This window comes from Microcaecilia unicolor, chromosome 7, assembly GCF_901765095.1.
Source record: "Microcaecilia unicolor chromosome 7, aMicUni1.1, whole genome shotgun sequence".
NCBI lineage: Eukaryota > Metazoa > Chordata > Amphibia > Gymnophiona > Siphonopidae > Microcaecilia > Microcaecilia unicolor.
This window is the reverse complement of record NC_044037.1, coordinates 239,392,289-239,410,584: the sequence shown is the minus strand read 5'-3', so window position 1 is coordinate 239,410,584 and position 18,296 is coordinate 239,392,289. Positions and strand designations below refer to the sequence as shown.

General features: G+C 50.9%; 1 protein-coding gene across 1 annotated transcript in view; it reads right to left on the bottom strand.

The window, feature by feature from the left end:
- IFIH1 (interferon induced with helicase C domain 1) overlaps positions 1 to 17,987 on the bottom strand; it is a 111,210-nt gene extending 93,223 nt beyond the window's left edge. The window contains 1 exon segment of the mRNA XM_030209828.1: positions 17,376 to 17,987. Coding sequence (XP_030065688.1) covers positions 17,376 to 17,825 — 450 coding nt within the window. The 5' untranslated portion in view covers positions 17,826 to 17,987.
- Between the last annotated feature and the right edge of the window lie 309 nt (positions 17,988 to 18,296).

Sequence of the window (18,296 nt, the reverse complement as noted above, 5' to 3'; positions counted from 1 at the left end):
TCTCTTGTCTGTCAGTATTAGTACCCTGTTTTAGTGGCTGCTCTGCAGCTTTCAGTTCCTGACCTTTTGCTTGTCCACTTCCTGCCTAGTGGGTATCCAGTTCCTGCCTTGTCCGGTAAGTCCTGCTGGCCACCTGCACCCAGGGGCTCAACTCCTGAGGAATGGTGGTCAAGTGCAGGTGAAGACTAGCTGTCCCTATCAGAGTTCTGTCTTATCCCTTTGTGTGGTGGTTTTGCCTGCCGCTGCCCGGCAGTGGCCCAAGGGCTCACAAACCTAGTTCCTGCCTGGAAAACCTGACAGTGTCAATTCTCTAACGGAACTTAGGTGCACCTGAGTCACTATAAAATACTAGCATAAGCCTGCTTTGGTGCAACAAAATTAGGTGTGACCCCTTAGGTCAGGTCAATGGCTTGTGGAAGTGAGTGCGCTTGGGTGAATCTCTTCAAAAAAAGTGGTTAATACATCCCAATAAATAAATTGATAGTATTCTATAAGTCAGTGGTTCCCAAACCTGGTCCTGGAGGCACCCCAGACAGTCAGGTTTTCAGGATACCCACAATGAATATTCACGAGAGAGATTTGAATGTGCTACATCCATTGCATGCAAATCTCTCTCATGAATATTCATTCTGAGTATCCGAAAACCCGACAGTCTGGGGTGCCTCCAGGACTAGGTTTGGGAACCACTGCTATAAGTTGTGTGCATTGTTTGGTGACATGCCCATGGCCTATGCCCTACCCATACTTACCAGTCCCTTGATGTTACGTGCTATAGCACTTGGGCTCAGAATTATAGAGTAGCGCCTAGTGCATAGACAAGCACCACTGCCAAATACTGCTGCCAATGACATACACAAGTAGCATTTACTTCTAGGCACCTGTTTACAGAATTGCCCCATAGACATATTTAACTCCTATGTACTAAGCTGAAAAAAGGATCATGGATTAAAGGGGATAGTTAACAAGCTGTGTTATAATGTGCATCGCCACCCTTGAAAACCATTTCTGGTACAGGCAGATCTCTTACATCTTCTTCGGTAAAGACTGAAGCAAAGAATTCATTGTCTCTCTCCTATGGCCCAAACCTCTCATGGCTATGCTGCTGCTTCAAAATGGCACTGTCTGACCCTTAATATTGTGGTAGTACAGCTAGTGGGTCAGGTTGCCAAACAAGGGCACTATCAAATGAATGTTGTCCCCCAACAACAACAACAACAAAATCAGAAAAATGTACTTATATAATTTTTTTTAACAGATATTTTTCCCCTTCATGGAACTGCTGGAAATTAAATCTTTGAGAACAAAACAACAAACAAACCAGTGTTTCAAAAGTGTAAAATAAAACTGGCTTGCAGACTTCTTTTTTCTTCTTTTGAATATGGCCCTCAATGTAAAAAGGCTGAAAATCTATTATATAATAGAATAACTGCTCACGTACTTCAGTAAAATGTGTCCTTATCATTGTCTCCTTCAAAACCCACCACAAACCCACTGTACCCACATGTAGGTGCCCCCCCTTCACCCCTTAGGGCTATGGTAGTGTTGAACAGTTGTGGGTAGTGGGTTTTGGGGGGCTCAGCATCGAAGGTAAGGGAACTATGCACCTGGGAGCAATTTATGAAGTCCACTGCAGTGCCCCCTAGGATGCCCGGTTGGTGTCCTGGCATGTGAGGGGGACCAGTGCACTACGAATTCTGGCTCCTCCCACGACCAAAGGGCTTGGATTTGGTCGTTTCTGAGATGGTCGTCCTCAGTTTCCATTATCACCGAAAACCAGGGACGACCATCTCTAAGGACGACCATCTCTAAGGTCGACCTAAATGTTGAGATTTGGGCGTTCCTGACCATATTATTGAAATGAAAGATGGCCGCCCATCTTGTTTCAATAATACGGGTTCCCCACCCCTTCGCCAGGACGTCCTCAGGAAAACTTGGGTGCCCTGTTCGATTATTCCCCTCCATGTCTTTTAGGTCATGAGAAAGTATCTGGAATAGAATCCATGCCCTTCTTGCCCTAGTGGGACAGGTTCAACCGCATAGGCCTGGAGAAAGGCAAAGAGTTCCTCTGCAAGTAACTGTTCATGCTGGGCGCTGAAGAATAATGCCCATGGAGGACAATTTGGAAGTCTCTTTCGCCTATTTAGGCATATCCCATCCAGGCTATCTGGAGAACCCAGAGGTCTGAGGTTACACAGGGCCACAATCCTTTGAAAAAAATTACAGCCTCCCTCCCACCAGCAGGTCCATCAAGGTGGGCACTTTGATGGCAGCTATGCTCCCCTGAAGCACACTCGTCACCACTTTTGATAGGTGTGCAGGTTGTGACTTTTGTTTACACTGCAGGCCAGACCAGGGGCATTGGGACTGGGTCTGCTGCTGAGAAAAGGCAGCAGGAATAAACCTACATCTTTGAAAGTACTGTAGGAACTCCTTTGCAACCCACCAGTAAAAGGCCACTGGAAGAGGGACTGGATGGTATAAGTGTGTTTCTTAACGAGGTCAGTGACCTACTCCACCTTGTCCCCAAACAGATTGTCTCCCCGGCAGGAAATGTCCGTTAACCTCTCCTGAACTGCAAATTCGATGCGCAGCCATGAGAGTCTGTGCATCTTCATATCCAAAGTGGAGAGTCTGGATGCAATATCAAAAGTATTATATCATATGCCCCCCTGGTCACATATTTTTGACAATCCTTCTGCTTTTTGGCTAGCTGACAACGATTTGCAGCCTGCTCCCGTGGAAGAGGGTCTGCAAAGGCAAGCACGCTGTGAACCAAGGACTGCAAGTATATGCTCATACAGAGTTGGTAGTCCTGGATGCGAGAAATTAGTATCTAGGCTTGATAAACCTTCCTCCCAAAAGAATCCAGAGTCTGAGCCTTTCTGCCTGAGGGCACCGAGGCATAAGACCTGGAACTCCTGGCCCTTTTGAAAGTGGCTTCGACCACCAGAGTGTGGAGAAGTAATTGGGCGTTTTTAAATTCAGGAGCCCTTTGGATTTGATACTTGAATCTACTTTCTTGGGTATCACTTGCAGAGAGGGATCTCCTAGTGCTTCATCTGTGCATCCCAGAGAACTCAGTGAGGAAGGGACATCACAGCATCTCTGGATGTAGAATCAAACTCTAGGACCTGGAATAACTCAGCCCAAGATTCATCCTCCAACTCCAACTTAAAAGGAATGGCATCCACCATTTCCTTGACAAAACGTGTAAAGGAGAGCAGTTCAAGTGGAGATTTCCTCCTCACATCTGGCAGGGAGGGGTCTGAAGGTATGCCATACAACCCCTTCTCCAAGGGTAATCTAGCTCTTCCTCAGACTCGCAAGGCCAGTCCGTATCAGACTCAGCAAAATAGTCTTCATTTGATGTCCGATTCTGCGCCTGCCTTGGCTGGCTGTCCAGGCCTTGGGGCCAGACGCCGAGGTGTATGCTCACCTCTCAACACTGAAGGAGCTTCCTTCCCCAACATCGAGTGTTGCAGTGCATGGTGCAGTACCGACGCCAATGCTCCATGAGACAAGGGGGTTGGGGACCACTCACAGGTGAAGAGTGAGCCTAGAGGTCAGGCACAAGCATCCTCAATGCCTGAGCACTTGGAAACTGCAGCATCTGCCAGCTCCTCTCTCAGCACGGCCCAAAATCAATCATCGATAACAGGCACTGGTAAGACTGGGGCCAGGGTCAGTGTGGAGTCAGCCTGCTGATTTGCCAGTGCCCAATCGGAAGCTAGGTCCGGCTGCATAGGGGCTGAGATGACAGCACCAGAATAACCGAAGAGGACCAGTCCTCTCAGCACCGACGTGTGATTAGAGAATGTAGTAAAAGCAGTTAGCTTAGTGAGGTTTAAAAAAGGGTTGGATAGCTTAAGTCCATAAACCATTATTAAGATGGACTTGGGGAAAATCCACTGCTTATTGCTAGGATAAACAGCATAAAATATATTGTACTGTTTTGGGATCTTCCCAGGTGCTTGTGGCCTGGATTGGCCACTGTTGAGAGACAGGATGCTGGGCTTGATGGACCTTCAGTCTGTCCCAGTATGACAACACTTATGTTCTTATGTTAGGTGCCAACGATGCCAATACCCCGGAGCTCCCACACCGTGCATGAAAAGGGATTAATGTCAATGCTTCTTGGCCTTTGCCCAATGCCTGACATTGCAGTCCCTCAGTGCCAAAGAGGACGACGTTGAATCCACATGCATCCTCAGTGTTGAGTCCAGATCGGTCCAGGGGCCTGCTACTAGCACCCAACACTGAAGGAGGTGGAGACCTCCTCGATGCTGATGCACTCCCAGTGTCAAACACAACCCTGAAAGCCATTGGGGTCAGCTTTTCCAATGCCGATGGACTAGAATTTGAGGAGCCAAGACGTTCCTTCTGGCAGACCTGAAGTGCCTTCTGTGTTCTTTTCTGCATTTTTAATCAAAGAACACCAGTTAGATGGGTCATGGTCAGGCCCCAGACACGGACTTAGGCCAATAAAAAAAGATGAAAATTTAAGGTTGACCAACCAGATTTCTGGCATTGGAGGAACAGATTCCACGACTTATTGCTGCATGAACGTAGGGCGGTGGGACTCTCCCAGAAGAAAATAATACGTGTTCTGTAGATTTGGAGACCTTACATTCAAGCCTTGTCTTCACGTGCGCGAAGTTTAGTAGTAAATGGTTTATAATTTAGGTGTTTTTTTCTTTTCTCTCTTGGTCCAGGGGTTCTGTTAAGTAATAGATTGGTCATATGGGATACATTGAGCCACCATGCACAGACTTGATAGGAATGGGAGGTGATAAGAAACAACCACCTCTTATTCAGTTAAGGACATTTGTCGTGTGGAACCTTGGCTACAGCTATATATTGGTTGGGGCGGCGGTCTCCATGATGTATAATACACCGGAATGCTTGGACACATTGAAGTCTGGCCACGCAATGTTAGGCTCAGCAAACCCTTATGTAGTAAGGTTTAGGTGGGTGGTTCGGAGCCTAAATTCGCCTATTTTGGAGGAGTATAAGTAGTTTGCGCCAGGTTGTTTTCGTTTAATGGGAACGAGGGAATGTAAGAGAGATCAAGGGGGAAGGGGGGAGGGGGAGAGGGAGAGTTGGGTGGGGATAAAAGGAATAGAAAAGTTACTTGCTGAATGCAGCACAGAAAATTGTTGGTGATACTGATCTGATCTTTTTGTTGCAAGATTCTGCATGTATTTTTGTTATTTCTGACAATAAAGCGAATGCTACATACCTGTAGAAGGTATTCTCCGAGGACAGCAGGCTGATTGTTCTCACTGATGGGTGACGTCCACGGCAGCCCCTCCAATCGGAAACTTCACTAGCAAAGTCCTTTGCTAGCCCTCGCGCGCCCGCGCACACCGCGCATGCGCGGCCGTCTTCCCGCCCAAAACCGGCTCGAGCCGGCCAGTCCAGTATGTAGCAAGACAATACACTCCAAGGGAAGACTCAACTCCAAAGGGGAGGCGGGCGGGTTTGTGAGAACAATCAGCCTGCTGTCCTCGGAGAATACCTTCTACAGGTATGTAGCATTCGCTTTCTCCGAGGACAAGCAGGCTGCTTGTTCTCACTGATGGGGTATCCCTAGCCCCCAGGCTCACTCAAAACAACAACATTGGTCAATTGGGCCTCGCAACGGCGAGGACATAACTGAGATTGACCTAAAAAATTTACCAACTAACTGAGAGTGTAGCCTGGAACAGAACAAACAGGGCCCTCGGGGGGGTGGAGTTGGATCCTAAAGCCCAAACAGGTTCTGAAGAACTGACTGCCCGAACCGACTGTCGCGTCGGGTATCCTGCTGCAGGCAGTAATGAGATGTGAATGTGTGGACAGATGACCACGTCGCAGCTTTGCAAATTTCTTCAATGGAGGCTGACTTCAAGTGGGCTACCGACGCAGCCATGGCTCTAACATTATGAGCCGTGACATGACCCTCAAGAGCCAGCCCCGCCTGGGCGTAAGTGAAGGAAATGCAATCTGCTAGCCAATTGGATATGGTGCGTTTCCCTACAGCCACTCCCCTCCTATTGGGATCAAAAGAAACAAACAATTGGGCGGACTGTCTGGTGGGCTGTGTCCGCTCCAGGTAGAAGGCCAATGCTCTCTTGCAGTCCAATGTGTGCAGCTGACGTTCAGCAGGGCAGGAATGAGGACGGGGAAAGAATGTTGGCAAGACAATTGACTGGTTCAGATGGAACTCCGACACGACCTTTGGCAGAAACTTAGGGTGAGTGCGGAGGACTACTCTGTTGTGATGAAATTTGGTGTAAGGGGCCTGGGCTACCAGGGCCTGAAGCTCACTGATTCTACGAGCCGAAGTAACTGCCACCAAGAAAATGACCTTCCAGGTCAAGTACTTCGGATGGCAGGAATTCAGTGGCTCAAAAGGAGGTTTCATCAGCTGGGTGAGAACGACATTGAGATCCCATGACACTGTAGGAGGCTTGACAGGGGGCTTTGACAAAAGCAAACCTCTCATGAAGCGAACAACTAAAGGCTGTCCTGAGATCGGCTTACCTTCCACTTGGTAATGGTATGCACTGATTGCACTAAGGTGAACCCTTACGGAGTTGGTCTTCAGACCAGACTCAGACAAGTGCAGAAGGTATTCAAGCAGGGTCTGTGTAGGACAAGAGCGAGGATCTAGGGCCTTGCTGTCACACCAGACGGCAAACCTCCTCCAATGAAAGAAGTAACTTCTCTTAGTGGAGTCTTTCCTGGAAGCAAGCAAGATGCGGGAGACACCCTCTGGCAGACCCAAAGAGGCAAAGTCTACGCCCTCAACATCCAGGCCGTGAGAGCCAGGGACTGGAGGTTGGGATGCAGAAGAGCCCCGTCGTCCTGCGAGATGAGGGTCGGAAAACACTCCAATCTCCACGGTTCTTCGGAGGATAACTCCAGAAGAAGAGGGAACCAGATCTGACGCGGCCAAAAGGGAGCAATCAGAATCATGGTGCCTCGGTCTTGCTTGAGTTTCAACAAAGTCTTCCCCACCAGAGGTATGGGAGGATAAGCATACAGCAGACCTTCCCCCCAATCCAGGAGGAAGGCATCCGACGCCAGTCTGCCGTGGGCCTGAAGCCTGGAACAGAACTGAGGGACCTTGTGGTTCACTTGAGATGCGAAGAGATCCACCAGGGGGGTGCCCCACGCCTGGAAGATCTGACGCACCACACGGGAATTGAGCGACCACTCGTGAGGTTGCATAATCCTGCTCAACCTGTCGGCCAGACTGTTGTTTACGCCTGCCAGATATGTGGCTTGGAGCACCATGCCCTGACGGCGAGCCCAGAGCCACATGCTGACGGCTTCCTGACACAGGGGGCGAGATCCGGTGCCCCCCTGCTTGTTGACATAGTACATGGCAACCTGATTGTCTGTCTGAATTTGGATAATTTGGTGGGACAGCCGATCTCTGAAAGCCTTCAGAGCGTTCCAGATCGCTCGCAACTCCAGAAGATTGATCTGTAGATCGCGTTCTTGGAGGGACCAACTTCCTTGGGTGTGAAGCCCATCGACATGAGCTCCCCATCCCAGGAGAGACGCATCCGTGGTCAGCACTTTTTGTGGCTGAGGAATTTGGAAGGGACGTCCCAGAGTCAAATTGGAGCAAATCGTCCACCAAAACAGGGATTCGAGAAAACTCGTGGACAGGTGGATCACGTCCTCTAGACCCCCAGCGGCCTGATACCACTGGGAGGCTAGGGTCCATTGAGCAGATCTCATGTGAAGGCGGGCCATGGGAGTCACATGAACTGTGGAGGCCATGTGGCCCAGCAATCTCAACATCTGCCGAGCTGTGATCTGCTGGGACGCTCGCACCCGCGAGACGAGGGACAACAAGTTGTTGGCTCTCGTCTCTGGGAGATAGGCACGAGCCGTCCGAGAATCCAGCAGGGCTCCGATGAATTCGAGTTTCTGCACTGGGAGAAGATGGGACTTTGGGTAATTTATCACAAACCCCAGAAGCTCCAGGAGGCGAATAGTCATCTGCATGGACTGCAGGGCTCCTGCCTCGGATGTGTTCTTCACCAGCCAATCGTCGAGATATGGGAACACGTGCACCCCCAGCCTGCGAAGCGCCGCTGCTACCACAGCTAGGCACTTTGTGAACACCCTGGGCGCGGAGGCGAGCCCAAAGGGTAGCACACAGTACTGGAAGTGGCGTGTGCCCAGCTGAAATCGCAGATACTGTCTGTGAGCTGGCAGTATCGGGATGTGTGTGTAGGCATCCTTCAAGTCCAGAGAGCATAGCCAATCGTTTTGCTGAATCATGGGGAGAAGGGTGCCCAGGGAAAGCATCCTGAACTTTTCTTTTACGAGATATTTGTTCAGGGCCCTTAGGTCTAGGATGGGACGCATCCCCCCTGTTTTCTTTTCCACAAGGAAGTACCTGGAATAGAATCCCAGCCCTTCTTGCCCGGATGGCACGGGCTCGACCGCATTGGCGCTGAGAAGGGCGGAGAGTTCCTCTGCAAGTACCTGCTTGTGCTGGAAGCTGTAGGACTGAGCTCCCGGAGGACAATTTGGAGGTTTTGAGGCCAAATTGAGGGTGTATCCTTGCCGGACTATTTGGAGAACCCACTGATCGGAGGTTATGAGAGGCCACCTTTGGTGAAAAGCTTTCAACCTCCCTCCGACAGGCAGGTCGCCCGGCACTGACACTTGGATGTCGGCTATGCTCTGCTGGAGCCAGTCAAAAGCTCGCCCCTTGCTTTTGCTGGGGAGCCGCGGGGCCTTGCTGAGTCGCACGCTGCTGACGAGAGCGAGCGCGCTGGGGCTTAGCCTGGGCCGCAGGCTGTCGGGAAGGAGGATTGTACCTACGCTTGCCAGAAGTATAGGGAACAGTCTTCCTTCCCCCGAAAAATCGTCTACCTGTAGAGGTAGAAGCTGAAGGCTGCCGGCGGGCGAACTTGTCGAATGCGTTGTCCCGCTGGTGGAGAGACTCTACCACCTGTTCGACTTTTTCGCCAAAAATGTTATCCGCACGGCAAGGCGAGTCCGCAATCCGCTGCTGGAGTCTATTCTCCAGGTCGGCGGCACGCAGCCATGAGAGCCTGCGCATCACCACACCTTGAGCAGCGGCCCTGGACGCAACATCAAAAGTGTCGTAAACTCCTCTGGCCAGGAATTTTCTGCACGCCTTCAGCTGCCTGACCACCTCCTGAAAAGGCTTGGCTTGCTCAGGGGGAAGAGCATCAACCAAGCCCGCCAACTGCCGCACATTGTTCCGCATGTGTATGCTCGTGTAGAGCTGGTAGGACTGGATCTTGGACACGAGCATAGAGGAATGGTAGGCCTTCCTCCCAAAGGAGTCTAAGGTTCTAGCGTCCTTGCCCGGGGGCGCCGAAGCATGTTCCCTAGAACTCTTAGCCTTCTTTAGGGCCAAATCCACAACTCCAGAGTCATGAGGCAACTGAGTGCGCATCAGCTCTGGGTCCCCATGGATCCGGTACTGGGACTCGATCTTCTTGGGAATGTGGGGATTAGTTAATGGCTTGGTCCAGTTCGCAAGCAATGTCTTCTTCAGGACATGGTGCAAGGGAACAGTGGACGCTTCCTTAGGTGGAGAAGGATAGTCCAGGAGCTCAAACATTTCAGCCCTGGGCTCGTCCTCCACAACCACCGGGAAGGGGATGGCCGTAGACATCTCCCGGACAAAGGAAGCGAAAGACAGACTCTCGGGAGGAGAAAGCTGTCTCTCAGGAGAGGGAGTGGGATCAGACGGAAGACCCTCAGACTCCTCGTCAGAGAAATATCTGGGATCTTCCTCTTCCTCCCACGAGGCCTCACCCTCGGTGTCAGACACAAGTTCCCGGACCTGTGTCTGCAACCTCGCCCTGCTCGACTCCGTGGAACCCCGTCCACGATGGGGGCGTCGAGAGGTAGACTCCCTTGCCCGCATCGGCGAAGCTCCCTCCGCCGACGTGGTCGGGGAGCCTTCCTGGGAGGTGGCCGCGGTCGGCACCGCACGCGGTACCGACGTCGGGGACCTCAACCTGGGCGATGGGCCAGCCGGCGCCACGCTCGACGGTACCGGAGGCGCAAGCACCGCCGGTACCGGAGGGGTAGGGCGCAACAGCTCTCCCAGAATCTCTGGGAGAACGGCCCGGAGGCTCTCGTTTAGAGTGGCTGCAGAGAAAGGCTGAGAGGTCGATGCAGGCGTCGACGTCAGTACCTGTTCCGGGCGTGGAGGCTGTTCCGGGCTGTCCAGAGCGGAGCGCATCGACACCTCTTGAACAGAGGGTGAGCGGTCCTCTCGGTGCCGATGCCTGCTGGGTGCCGAATCCCTCGGCGACCCAGAGCTCTCGGTGCCGACACGGGGAGGAGACCGGTGTCGATGCTTCTTCGATTTCTTCCGAAGCATGTCACCGGAGCTCCCCGGCACCGACGAGGAGGACGTCGAATCCATCCGTCGCTTCCTCGGGGCCGAGACTGAAGAAGGTCGATCTCGGGGGGCTGTACCGCAGGAGCCCTCAGGGTAGGCGGAGACCCACCCGAGGGCTCACCGCCACCAGCAGGGGAATGGACAGCCCTCACCTGCACTCCACCCGATGCACCACCGTCCGACGACATCAGCAGACGAGGTCCTGGTACCACCGACGTCGATGCAGCTATCCGATGTCTCGGCGCCGATGCAGAGGCCCGATGCCTCGATGCACTCGATGCAGGGGCGGCCGAGGAAGATGGTCTGGACGCTGACGACGTCGATGCACTCGAAGATCCCGGTGCCGATGCCGACGAAGAGCCCGAGAACAACACGTTCCACTGGGCTAGTCTCGCTACCTGAGTCCGCCTTTGAAGCAGGGAACACAGACTGCAGTTCTGAGGGCGGTGCTCGGCCCCCAGACACTGAAGACACGACGAGTGTCGATCAGTGAGCGAGATAACCCGGGCGCACTGGGTGCACTTCTTGAAGCCGCTGGAAGGCTTCGATGTCATGGGCGGAAAAATCACGCCGGCGAAATCAAAAGCCGAAATGGCGAAAATTGAAGCACCAAAATTTAGAGGGAGAAAAATCTCGACCGAGGCCAAAAAGAGGCCTACCCCGACGACGAAAGAAAACTTACCGGGGCAAAAAGCTGGAAGTACGGGGAGGATTTACACGAAACCCGGCAGGGGGTTTCCGGAGCACTTCCCGACTAAGAGAAAACTTTCCCAAGGAAAAAAACACGCTCAAATAAATTGGACGCGCGAGGTCGACTTTCCGGGGCTCGACACGGCGAAAACACGACCGTACCGAGTGCGGACAAAAGAAGACTGGCCGGCTCGAGCCGGTTTCGGGCGGGAAGACGGCCGCGCATGCGCGGTGCGCGCGGGCGCGCGAGGGCTAGCAAAGGACTTTGCTAGTGAAGTTTCCGATTGGAGGGGCTGCCGTGGACGTCACCCATCAGTGAGAACAAGCAGCCTGCTTGTCCTCGGAGAAACAGATTTATCTAACACACTACATAAGAGCAAACAAGGATATACAAAAATTAGAATTGAACTCTAGCTATAGTGGATATCCATATCTATCTGATGTATACACTTTGGTGGAGGAAAACCTCAAAATCTAGAGGAACACTACGTCGTTGATAACATTAACATAAGGGAGGTCCTCTAAATCATCATAGACAAAAACCTCCTTATAAGGCGGGTTTTGCCTATGATGATTCAGAGGACCTCCCTTATGTTGATGTTATCAAGACGGAGTGTTCCTCTAGATTTTGAGGTTTTTCCTCCACCAAAGTGTATACATCAGATAGAAATGGATATCCACTATAGCTAGAGTTCAATAAACAGATTAAAACATAAAAAGATGAAAATATTCTGAGGTTCATTGCCGTACATTTATTGAATGTCAAAATACATACAGATTCAATACATGCAGACTCGATACGGAACCATGTTTCAGCAATACAACTGCCTGCCTCAGGAGTCAAATGTAAAAACTCAGTACTTTCCAGACAGGGGAGCAGCAGTTCTCCTTACCAGCCGTAAAGTTCCTGAGGCAAGCAGTTGTATTGCCAAAACATAGTTCTGTGTCGAGTCTGCATGCATTTTTGACATTCAATAAATATAAGGCAATCAACCTCTGGATCAGGCGACCCTCAGGGGGAGGAATGCTGGCTTCGGCCTAACCCCTGGTAAGCCTTTCCTCAGCTGAGAGGTGCCCAGCTCTACCACTGGCTGCCTTTCAGGTGCTGTGGAGGACTTGCAGCTCATCTGCATATCCTTACAGCCTTCTCCGGGGTGACACCCAGGTCCACTCTGATCCACCCAGGGCCTCCACTCTAGGTGCCCAGCACTCCCACCAGGTGCTATGGAGGACTTGCAGCCCTTCTGCATTTCCTCACAGCTGTATTCGGGGTGACTCCAGGTCCACCCCAAGCTTCCCAGGGCCCTCGCTCCAAGTGCATAGAGTCTCCAGGTGTTTTTTGGTTAGGATTCCTTTAAACACTATCACTCCCTATGCCTTAGCTGCTGCCTGCTGTCCCTGTCCTAGCCTTCCTGCCTTCCTCCTCTACTCCTATCACCTTAGCCACTTCACATCTACCCGCATCCACCTTAGCCCCTATATATGGCCCCTATACACATTCTCTTCATCGCCCTGTCCCTTCCTAACCTCTTCCCCCCTCCCCTTCCACTGTCTACCTCAGGAACTCACTGCCCACCCTTGTCCCCTCCCGTCCTGGTCATTACTCCCCTACCCTACCTCCCCCACCCACCACCACCTCCCCAGCTCTCCTGCCCCCCTCGTCATTCCTAGCTCTCAACCTTCTACTCTTCCTCCCCACCATTAACCCATCCCCATTCCTCCTTAACACATCCCGTCTTCGTCATCTTCATCGACCCTCCTCCGCACTCTCTTACTCCTTCTCCTACTTTACGCAGGTGACATCAATCCCAATCCAGGTCCCCCCCACCTCTCCTCTCAATATCCACGTAACCGATCCCAGAATGCCTCCAATCTCATCTCTATTCCCCTTCTCCCCCCCGCTTCCCTCCCCTTCTCGTGTGCCCTATGGAATGCCCACTCAGTATGCAACAAACTCTCCTTCACCCACGATTTGTTCATCTACCGTTCCCTTCAACTGCTCGCTTTAACTGAAACTTGGATAACCCCTAACGACACTGCCTCAATCGCAGCGCTATGCCATGGAGGATATCTTTTCTCCCACTCCCCGCCCAGACGCACGCGGTGGAGGCGTTGGGTTTCTTCTCTCACCCTCTTGTAGTTTCCAACCCCTCCCTCTGCCACAGTCTCACTGCTTCTCATCCTTCGAAACTCATGCCATCCGGCTATTCTACCCGACACCACTCAGAGTTGCAGTCATCTACCGCCCCCCTGATAAGCCCCTCTCTTCCTTCCTTACTGACTTCGACGCTTGGCTCACCGTCTTTCTTGATCCCTCATCTCCATCCCTCATTCTTGGTGATTTTAATATTCACCTTGACGACCCATCCAACTCCTACGCTTCTAAATTCCTCACTCTGACATCCTCCTTTAATCTCCAACTATGCTCTACCACCCCTACTCACCGTAATGGCCATTGTCTCAACCTCGTTCTCTTCTCTTCCTGCTCACCTTCCAATTTCTGCACCTCAGTCCTTCCTATCTCAGATCATCACCTAATCACCCTCACACTTCATCACCCTCCCCTTCAACCTCGCCCAACTATAGCCACTGCCTTCAGGAATCTCCAGGCCGTCGACCCCCCTACCCTATCCTCTCACATCTCCAATCTCTTCCCTTCCATCTCGTCTTCCGAATCTGTCGACACGGCTGTCGCTGCCTACAATGAAATTCTCTCCACTGCTCTGGATACCCTAGCACCATCTGTCTCTCGACCCACTAAGCGCACTAATCCTCAGCCCTGGTTAACCCCTTGCATCCGTTACCTTCGCTCCTGCACCCGATCTGCTGAATGACTCTGGAGGAAATCTCACACCCTGTCAGACTTCACCCATTACAAATTCATGCTATCCTCCTTCCAGTCCTCCCTATTCCTTGCCAAACAGGAATATTATTCTCAATTAACTAATTCTCTTGGCTCCAACCCTCGTCGCCTCTTCGCCACCCTCAACTCCCTACTTAAAGTGCCCTCTGCTCCCACCCCCTCCCCCCCACTCTCTCCTCAAACACTAGCTGACTACTTCCGCGATAAGGTGCAGAAGATAAACCTTGAATTCACTTCCAAGCCTTCTCCTCCCTGTGACTTCTTAACCCACTCCCCCAACCAACCTAGCCTGGCCTCCTCCTCCTTCCCTGAGATCACCGAAGAGGAAACTGCTTGCCTTCTCTCTTCCTCTAAGTGCACCACCTGTTCCTCTGATCCCATTCCCACCAATCTGCTTAACAACATCTCTCCTACAGTCAACCCCTCAATCTGTCACATCCTCAACCTCTCTCTCTCCACTGCTACTGTCCCTGACACCTTCAAGCACGCTGTTGTCACACCACTTCTCAAAAAACCATCACTAGACCCCACCTGTCCCTCCAACTACCGTCCCATCTCTCTTCTACCCTTCCTCTCCAAATTACTTGAACGCGCTGTCCACAGCCGCTGCCTTGATTTCCTCTCCTCTCAGGCCATCCTCGATCCGCTCCAATCCGGCTTTTGCCCACTACACTCGACAGAAACAGCACTCTCTAAAGTCTGTAATGACTTGTTCCTTGCCAAATCCAAAGGTCATTATTCCATCCTCATCCTCCTCGACCTATCTGCCGCCTTTGACACCGTCAATCATAATTTACTTCTTGACACACTGTCCTCATTCGGGTTCCAGGGCTCCGTCCTCTCCTGGTTCTCTTCGTATCTTTCCCAACGCACCTTCAGAGTATATTCTAATGGCTCTTCTTCCACCCCCATCCCGCTCTCTGTTAGGGTTCCTCAAGGTTCTGTCCTTGGACCGCTTCTTTTCTCGATCTACACCTCTTCCCTGGGCTCGCTGATCTCATCACATGGTTTCCAGTACCATCTCTATGCTGATGACACCCAGCTTTATCTCTCTACTCCCGACATCACAGTCGAAACCCAGGCCAAAGTTTTGGCCTGCCTTTCAGACATCGCTGCCTGGATGTCCAACCGGCATCTCAAACTGAACATGGCAAAGACTGAGCTCCTTGTCTTTCCACCCAAACCCTCTTCTCCTCTTCCCCCACTTTCCGTCTCTGTTGACAACGCCCTTATCCTCCCCATCGCTTCAGCCCGAAATCTCGGAGTCATCTTCGACTCCTCCCCCTCCTTCTCTGCCCATATCCAGCAGACAGCTAAGACCTGTCGCTTCTTCCTCTATAATATTAGCAAAATTCGCCCATTCCTCTCTGAACAGACCACCCGAACCCTCGTCCACTCGCTCGTCACCTCTCGTCTTGACTATTGCAACCTTCTTATCACTGGCCTCCCGCTTAACCATCTATCCCCCCTTCAATCTGTCCAAAATTCTACTGCACGTCTTATCTACCGCGTGAACCGATACTCTCATATCACCCCCTCCTCAAGGCCCTTTCTCTGGCTCCCGATCTGCTACCGTATACAGTTCAAGCTTCTCCTTTTAACCTTCAAATGCACTCGATCTGCAGCCCCCCAGTACCTCTCTACCCTCCTCTCCCCGTATGTTCCCGCCCGTAACCTCCGCTCTCAGGACAAATCACTCCTATCTGTACCCTTCTCCACCACCGCTAACTCCAGACTCCGCCCCTTCTGCCTCGCATCACCATATGCCTGGCACAGCCTTCCTGAGCCCATACATCATGCGCCCTCCCTGCCCATCTTCAAGTCCTTACTCAAAGCCCATCTCTTCTCCCTTGCTTTTGGAGCATAACCACCTTCCCCACTCATGATACCTACACTGACTACATAGTTTTTAACCTTTAGATTGTAAGCTCTTTTGAGCAGGGACGGTCCTTCTCCATGTTAAACTTGTACAGCGCTGCGTAACCCTGGCAGCGCTATAGAAATGGTAAGTAGTAGTAGTAATATTTTCATCTGTTTTTGGTTGGCCTAAGTCCCTTCCCTACTCTTTTGGCTTCTTTATGACTTTTCGTAGAGAAAATATCCTTTCCTGTTGCAGGTTTTTCAGGCTCCAGACACCCCACACCAATTTTGTGCGTCAGTGCAAGAAATCACCCGATTGTGCTAGGTGCATTTCTTAAGTCCACTGGGGGATCTCCTGGGGCATGGTAAAAAGAGCATCGGATTTTCCCCCAGTCAATTTAAAAATGGTCTATGGACTATTCCTTTAGGAATCCGTCCAGACCTTTTTTAAACCCCGCTAAGCTAACCGCTTTAACCACATTATCTGGCAACAAACTTCAGAGTTTAATTACACATTGAAGTGCTACTACTATTTAGCATTTCTATAGCGCTACAAGGCATACGTAGTGCTGCACAAACATAGAAGAAAGACAGTCCCTGCTCAAAGAGCTTACAATCTAATAGACAAAAAATAAATAAAGTAAGCAAATCAAATCAATTAATGTGAACGGGTAGGAAGAGAGGAGGGTAGGTGGAGGCAAGTGGTTACAAGTGGTTACGAGTCAAAAGCAATGTTAAAGAGGTGGGCTTTCAATCTAGATTTAAAGGTGGCCAAGGATGGGGCAAGACGTAGGGGCTCAGGAAGTTTATTCCAGGCGTAGGGTGCAGCGAGACAAAAGGCGCGAAGTCTGGAGTTGGCAGTAGTGGAGAAGGGAACAGATAAGAAGGATTTATCCATGGAGCGGAGTGCACGGGAAGGAGTGTAGGGAAGGACGAGTGTGGAGAGATACTGGGGAGCAAGTGAAGAAACATTTTCTCCGATATGTATTAAATTTACTACTTTGTAGCTTCATCGCATGCACCCTAGTCCTAGTATTTTTGGAAAGAGTAAACAAACGATTCACGTCTACTCGTTCCACTCCACTCATTATTTTATAGACCTCTATCATATCTCCCCTCAGCCGTCTTTTCTCCAAGCTGAAGAGCCCTAGACACTTCAGCCTTTCCTCATAGGGAAGTTGTCCCATCCCCTTTATCATTTTCGTCGCCCACTGTGGATAGCCTGAAAACTTGACTGGCAAGGGGGTACTCCACCACTGACTTGAGAAACATTTCATGCATGTTCATTGTGGATATCCTGAAAACTTGACTGGCAAGGGTGTACTCTCCAAGGCTGAATTGAGAAACACTGCTTTACAGAATACTGTCCTTGCGTGGATCATTCCAGCACCTAACTTTGGGCGCCACTTATTGAATTTCCCTCATAGAGGGTAGTAATAGAAACAAGGCTTGATGATAGGCATTGGGGCAGGAAACTGGTGGTTACGGGCCAACTGGTTTTTACTTAACCTAATTTATTATGTAACTGTGAACATCTGCCAAGACTATTACTAGAGTACTACTCACCACCTCTACATCCTCTCTGCTGCATATTCCTTTTTCATAACATTTATGGGTCAGTGGCTCCGGTTTGATTTTCTGTACTAAGGTGGGGTGGAGAATGACCAGCAGCTGCACGCAATAATCATTCATGGCTTCCGATGAAGGGGAGGGCAGCTCCTCAGGCACCACATACCTGACTGCTCCACTGCACTCAGCTTCTTTTAAAGCGGTGACAAATTCCTGAAACCAACCTGGCGGCCGGGGCCCCCTCTCCACCGCACTCAGGAGCAGCTCCACCGCCTCAGTGTTACCTTGCCCACTGTGTGCCCTCTGGATTCTCTCCTTCACGTCTGCATCCAGGAAAGTCAAAAAATCCAGCACTGGGACCACCTGGATGGTTTGCTTAAGTTTGCGCCTGAAGACGTGTAAAAACCCGAGATTGTTGCTCTCAGTCTCTTGAGCCGGATCAGTCATCTTTCAGATTTTCTCGATGCGATCTCGCTAGGTTCCGTAGCTTGGGACCGGTGCCTCTTTTTACAGCGAGTCTGAGCGAGAGTAGAGGTATAGTCGCCTGGGAAAAATAGTTTTCTCTGACTGTACGGTATATAATTGGTTGGCAGCCCTACTCTATTTAAACACACCAGCTCCCACTTTCAGTTTCGATTCCTCTCCGACTCCGGCTCACTTTCCAAACGTAATCAGCCTGTAATAGGGGAAGTACGCATCCGGTCGATGCAACGTAAAGCTCCTATTTATTACAGGTTATACGTCTAATCTTTCCACTCTCTGATCCAGATTTTTGTTAGATTTGTTGTGCAAGTTTAGTTATAGCCCAGTCTTGCAGTAATATTCAGCTTAAAATTAAAACATACACATAGCTGCAGGTTTCCATGCCTGGTCTGGTTACTGAGGGGGCTCTGTTCAGTAAGACCTAGATATAGCACG